The sequence below is a fragment of the Petaurus breviceps genome, unplaced genomic scaffold, assembly GCF_028583685.1.
Source record: "Petaurus breviceps papuanus isolate PSGF00001 unplaced genomic scaffold, PetGlider_PUasm1.0 91041, whole genome shotgun sequence".
Classification (NCBI taxonomy): domain Eukaryota; kingdom Metazoa; phylum Chordata; class Mammalia; order Diprotodontia; family Petauridae; genus Petaurus; species Petaurus breviceps.
The window spans coordinates 25,364,160-25,370,745 of record NW_027187400.1 but is presented as its reverse complement, the minus strand read 5'-3'; the positions used below and the strand labels follow the sequence as shown (position 1 = coordinate 25,370,745).

The 6,586-nt window shown below is 48.7% G+C and overlaps 1 protein-coding gene across 1 annotated transcript in view; it reads left to right on the top strand.

Moving 5' to 3' along the window:
• Positions 1-5,094, top strand: part of SPSB1 (splA/ryanodine receptor domain and SOCS box containing 1) — a 31,143-nt gene extending 26,049 nt beyond the window's left edge. Inside the window, exon 4 of the mRNA XM_069079299.1 lies at positions 2,872-5,094. Coding sequence (XP_068935400.1) covers positions 2,872-2,999 — 128 coding nt within the window. The 3' untranslated portion in view covers positions 3,000-5,094. The remainder of the gene's footprint in view (positions 1-2,871) is intronic.
• The last annotated feature ends 1,492 nt before the right edge of the window (positions 5,095-6,586 follow it).

Here is a 6,586-nt window from a genome sequence, read left to right as displayed (position 1 = left end):
CTCTCTCTCTGTCTCTCTCTCTCTCTGTCTCTCTCTCTCTCTCTCTGTCTCTCTCTCTCTCTGTCTCTCTCTCTCTCTCTCTGTCTCTCTCTCTCTCTCTCCCCCTCCCCCTCCCCCCCTTCTGTCTCTGTCTGTCTTTCTCCACTGAGTCATGGTTCCCTTAAGGTCCTACAGGTACAGGGTGGGATTTGAACCCAGGTCCTCTGACCTCACTGCAGCATGACTTCTGAGCTCCTTTCTGTCCTGAATGCAGACAGCTGTGGAGTCATTCAGGCTGCCTTCCTCTGTTCTTCCCCCAAACGTACTCTTGTTCCCTGCTCCCTCCCGCCCCTGGCCACCTCACTGATTGGAAAGGAAACATCTGTGGATTGCTACTGGGAGGATTCGGGACAGGGTGTCCCTTGATGGGAGAGGCAGCCCACCCCATGCTAGTGAGAGTTAGCTTCAGGAACACCAGCTGGGTGTCCCCACCCTACCCCCCAAACAACAACAGCAGCGCATGCCCCACAAGGATTGGCAGAAATCCTTTGGGGTGACCTTGTTCATACTCGTCTGTACTGAGATGGAAATCAGAGAACAGTGTCTGCGTGTCAGTGACCCAGAGCAGGCTGACCCAGCGGGCACTAGGAGCTGAGCCAGGCCCTGCGGGGTGGGAAGGCCGCTGCTAGAACAGGTTGTCTGCAGTCCTCAGGGCTTCTGTGCTGGCCTCCAGCCTCCTGGGCTGGCTGGACTCCTGCTGATCTTCCATGAAACTCCAGCGGGAAGAGGGAAGTGGTTATAGACTGCAAGCTCTCTGAGGACAGGAAAGGTTTCGTTTCTCTCCTTGTGTTCCCCGGCACCTGACACCTGTGTGCCAGGTACACAGTTGGTGTTTAATAAATACTTGCTGATTGATTGAGGTGCCCTGAAAGGGATGGTCAGATCTGGAGTGGAGACTTCATGTAGAATGCTGTAGAATCACAGATCCTGAGAAGGATCAGTTGGCATCTGAATCCAGCCTGGGCCCCCCAAAAAGAATCCCTTCGGCAGTGTCCCCAGCAAGGGTGTAGCTCTTAGCACAATGCCAGGCACAGAGTAGGCAATAAATGTTGATTGATTGAAGTTTTGGGGGACCCACTTCCTCCCAGTTCAGCCCCTTCCAGTCTTAGGAGGTATTTCTAAGTGGGGACATCAAACCTCATCGTCCCTATTTCTGCCCTCTGTGGCCAGGCAGACGGTGGAACCCCCCTTCTAGCATGATGCCTCCGTGATCTCCCCAGGGAATACCCCATCTGTGTATCATAGTAGCTCTTGAGAAGAGGGCTCCAAGAACGTCAGTGGGTGTGCGCAGAGGGAAGGTGGAGCCTTGTACCTTTTCTGGTGCATGTGATAAGACTTTTACTGTTTTAAGGTTTGCATTGTTGGCATCCTGGTTTTATGGATGAGGTGTCTGAGGCAGACACAAGGGGAAGTGACTTGGCCAGGGTCACACAGCTGTTGTGTCAGAAGTCCGATTTAAATCAGGTTCTTCCTGATTCCAAGTCTGATGCTCTATGGGCAGCTAGGGGGCACAGTGGATAGAGGCAGGCCTGGAGACAGGAAGAACTGAGTTCAAATCCCACCTCAGGCATTTATCAGCTGTGTGACCCTAGGCAAGGCATTTCACCTCTGTTTGCCTCAGTTTCCCCATTTGTAAAATGGGGATAATAACAGTTCCAACCTTCTAGAGTTGTTGCAAGGATAAATGAAATCGTTATTATAAAGGGCCTAGCACAGTATAAATGTTAGCTTTTATTATTATATATTATCATATATATTATTGATATTATCATTATTGTTAGTGTTGTTATTATCTGTAGTATTGAACTTGGAATCAGGAAGACCAGAGATCAAATCCGGCCTCATACACTTACTCGCTGTGAGACCCTGGGCAAATCAATTAACCTGTCTGCCTCACCTGCAAAATGGAGATAATAGTAGCACGTACCTCTTAAGATTGTAGTGGAGAGCCAATGAGATAATATTGGAAAGCGCTTAGCATAGTGCCTGGAACACAGTAGGCACTTAATAAATGCTTATTTCCTCTACCCACTGTGCCACCCTGTGGCTGGGTTACAAGATGGAAAAGGACATCAGGGTTCATCCTGACCTAACCTAGTGGCCTGCTCTTCTCATTCAAGACAATTGTATTAAGAGACAGAATCTCATAGTCAAAGGGACGAGGAGTTCATAACCTGCGGTCCACAGACCCCCTAAGACTTGGTCTGTGGGTAGATCTCAGGAGAGAACCTGAATGTGAATAGGGAAAAATGATGTCTTTATTTCACTATAACTGGTTTCCTTTACAATCTTATGTATTTTAATTTATATATTTAAAAGCAGGAAAAGAGAAAGGGGTCCATAGAGCTCACCAGATGGTCCATAGCACCTGGTCTCTGCTGACCTGCATTGGGAACTCCCTGTGCAACGTACTTAACCAGTGGTTGTGCAGTACCAGGATGAGAGACGAGCCTGGTGCCTCCCTGGCAGGCAGCTCCCTCTACTCTGGCTGGCATCTTCTTCTGGCCTGTCCTAGAGTCTGAATGCCAGTGTGTACCAGAAGTACCCTCTAGGGAGCCAGTGTCTCCATAGGGTCCTGTAGCTTAGTCGAAATTAAGGTGTCAACTCTTGGAATTTGTGAGGCAATCGGGAATGCAGGCATTATAATTATTGTGCAGTAACCAGATGTGTCTATTCTCTCCCCTTTCTCTCTCTCTCTCTCTCTCTCTCTCTCTCTCTCTCTCTCTCTCTCTCTCTCTCTCTCCCTCTCTCTCCCTTTCTCTCTCTCTTTCTCTGTCTCTCTCTGTCTCTCTGTCTCTCTCTCTCTGTCTCTCCCTCTCTCCCTCTCTCCAGCTGAACCACTGCCTCTGATGGACCTCTGCCGTCGGTCTGTCCGCCTCGCCCTAGGGAAGGAGCGCTTGAGTGAGATCCATGCCCTGCCCCTGCCAGCATCCCTTAAGGGCTACCTTCTCTACCAGTAATGCACCAGCTCAAAGACTGCTGCCATCTGGGAGCAGGAATCAGGAAATCCAACTGTGCGAACCCACTGAGCCGCCACTGGGGTCCACAGCCCCCATCTACCTTGCCCACGCCCTACAGACTCTCCTTTTCATCTGGCTGTACCAACCTCACGAGCCAAGATTTCCTCATCCTTTCTGACGCTCCAGTCTTCTGCCAGATAAAGACAGACCTTTCTAAAAGCAGGCTCATCTAGTCTTCATCCCTTGGAAATGGCCTCTCGGAGTATGGGCAGACAAGTGTCCTTTGTGTATGTGGATTTTATTTTCCCTTAAAAGAGAGACTTTGTTTCTACAGAAGTAATAAGGTGTGTGCTGGTCAGCTCCAGAGGTGGGAGTATGGAGCCCACAGCTTCTGCCCAAACAGGACAAGATGTGGTCTCCAGAGGATTCCCGGACTCGATGATGGCCAGGTGGGAAAAAGTAACCACACTGGCAATAAGGAGGCCAGGAAGCATGAGGGTGCTTGGAAATTGACCAGTGACTTCCCTTGGGTGACTGGCTCGGAAGCTCATGGGTTGCTCCTGCACAGGAAATGCCGCCACTAATAAAGCTGATAATGCCAAAAAAACTCATTCTGGACATTTAAAAAAAGAAAGAAAGAAAAGAAAATGGGACCCTGGAATAGGCCGGAAAGCAACTAGTGTCATTCCCTAAGATGTTGTCTCACCCTGTACTCTGTATTTATTCTTTCACCAACAAGAATCAATTTATTTATTCCACATAGAATGAAAACATATCCCTTTCTCTCCAATGTGTGTTTTGTTAATCTCTCATTCCCTACCCCTCCCCATGTGCTGTATCACCTGCCCTTGGCTAAGTGGTGTAGGTATGTATAGGTATGAGGGCTTCTTTGGTAGGTGGTTTTTGTTATCTTGGCCTATAGCTCCAAGGGGTGGTTCAGCTTGGGTCAGAAGCTTGCCAGGACAGCTCCTTCCTCAGGCTACAGGTTTCATGTGCAATAGCGATCCCTTCCATGGTCCTCAGAAGCAGCTCTTAACAACCTGCCACCACCTTTCTCCTTGCCTCTTACCTCTTGGCTGGACATCCTTGCCCAGGCTAGTTAGACATGCTGTTAGGATAGTTTTTTCATCTTGAGATTGTTCACATGTCTCAACTAGGCTGCCATCATCATCATCCTCCCTAGCTTTGGTAATGTGAGGAGGGTACTTGGACAGAGAGAGAGAGGAGGGAGGGAGGGGTGGGCAGGCAGGCAATAGTCAGATTCTTTGCCATCATCCCCCCAAGTCAGAATGAAGATTGGGCCTGCCTCAGAGAGTACACCCAACATCTAGGCAGGTCTCCAGTTCAAAAGCGGCTCCCCTGGTCACTTCTTCCTGGGTTGAGGAAAAATATGTCAATTCCCACAATTCCTTCCAGGTGCAGGCTGAGATACGGCGCCCTGCCCCCATCCCTACCCCTTTATTTTGCACATTTTGTTAACTTTGAAATCAGTTTTGGAATCCAACTTTTGGTTCATTTCTGTACAGGTACAATAGATGACTTTATTTGTTTAAAATGTTTAATATATATATATATTTGTCTATGTAAGAGATGTTTTGAACAGCTGCTGTTGGATACCTTTTTTTAAAAAATAATTCTACTTGGAGAGTATATTTTTAAAAGCATAGAATTGGTGCCAAGCCCAAGTGGGGAGTCGAAATTGCCTCCCCCCAAACCGTTACTGTTTGTTGCTGTTGTTATTTTTTTAAGAAGAGAAAAAGACACACATATACACACACACCTTGTCAGATGGTAGGTCTTTTCCTCGTTTCTGTTACAGGGTGGGACACACACTCGAGAGAGAATTTACCATGCAGAGTTCATCATTGGATGTCTGGCCCCTGTTGTCTTCCACTGTCTCCCACCCATGCTGGAAATGTTGCCATGTCACCGTCCTCCCACCCCCAACACCTCTCCTCTCGTTTCAGGTTCAGCCCCCTCCCCCTGTATTGCAATCCTACTACATAATTGCTTTGTTTGGTTTTAAAATTCCTTTCTATTTTATGACTGTAGAGAATACTCAGTAACCTAATAAAAAATGTTTATTAAATTTGAATTCACTGGGATAGTTTCTCTTTGGGTCTTGGGACTGGGAGAGGGGGCTTCCTGGGAGTTGCCCCTTGACCCTGCTGGAATCAGCCCTTGACCTTTGGGAGAATGGGGAGGTGAGCCCCTCAGAGCATGAGGCAGGTGAAGGGAGGGGGCTGCCTTCAGCCTTGCTCCACTCCTTCCAATACTCAGCTGCCAAAGTGATTCTCCTCCAACATCTGACCACATCATTCTCTTATTTTAAAAAGTCCTCTTTGGGGGCTTCTCTGCCGCCCCAAGGATAAGAGGTAACTTTCTCAGTTCTACCTGGAAGTCCTCCCACGGTGAGGCTCCCACCCACCCTCCCAGAGTCCATGCACACTATAGATGGTCCCTCCAAAAGAGTTGTTATCATCCCCTGGCTCAGTCTGGCTTCTGTTCTTCCCTTTCATGCACTCACTCATGTTCCAGGCTGACAGTCTCAGCCCAGCTGGGCTGTTTGGACTTGCTGCGATGTAATTTCTCCCCTCCAGCCTTTGCACAATGCTGTTTCCTTACCCTGGCATGTTCACCCACCTTCCTTCCCAAAGCACAGCTCATGGGCCTCCTTCTACATGGGCCCTTTCCTGCTCTCCCCATCTGCTTTGGTGCAGCTGGGCCTCCAGTCTTTTGAGTTCAAATGCAGCCTCAGACGCTGAGCTGTGTGACCCTGAACAAGTCACTTAACTTTTCTTTGCCTCAGTTTCCTCAACTGTAAAATGGGGATAATAACAGCACCTACTTCACAGGGTTGTGAGGGTCAAATAAAGTCTTTATAAAGTAGGCACTTAATATTTCCTTCCTTCCTTCACCTCAAATTAGCATCTCTTTTGTGTCTCCCTGTGAACATGGTTCGAATCCTTCCATAGACCCCTTAAGAGTAGGGACTGGGTTTTTGTTTTTGGTTTTAATCTTTGTATCCCTGGTGCCCTGAATGATGTCAGACACACAGTAGGTGCTTTGTTGAATGTATGGGTGCAGAAGGCTCCATACCCCCAAAGAGTTCAGTCTTCAGTGAGTCGGAGACGGGAAAGGTGCAGGCAGAGTCCTGCCTATGAGGCCGAACATTCAAATATTGCCTGTTCCAGACATTTCAGGGGAGGGAGTAGGGAGAAGGGTGGTCTCAGATTATTTTTAGGTTGGAGTTCATGTCTGGGTTGCCGTAGAACAGGAGCTCATTTTAAAGGAGAAGGGAAGGGGGTGGGGCGGGGGAGAGCGGGAGGTTGGGGGGGGGGGGAGCTGGCATAAAGGAAAATAAGAGTTTTTGTTCAGCTGGGAGGCTTTGTGCTGCAGGTCTGTGTTTGAAAGGAGCTGTGTTCATTAAACCATCTGAGCAGACTTGGCACGTGTGGCTGAAATGAATGTTGCGAGCACCCCCAGGTCTCCTCCTCCCCCTTTTTCCTCCTCCCCTCCTCTCCTCCCTCCTCCCCTCCTCTCCTCCCTCCTCTCTTCCTCTCCTCCTCTCCTCCCCTCCTCTTACT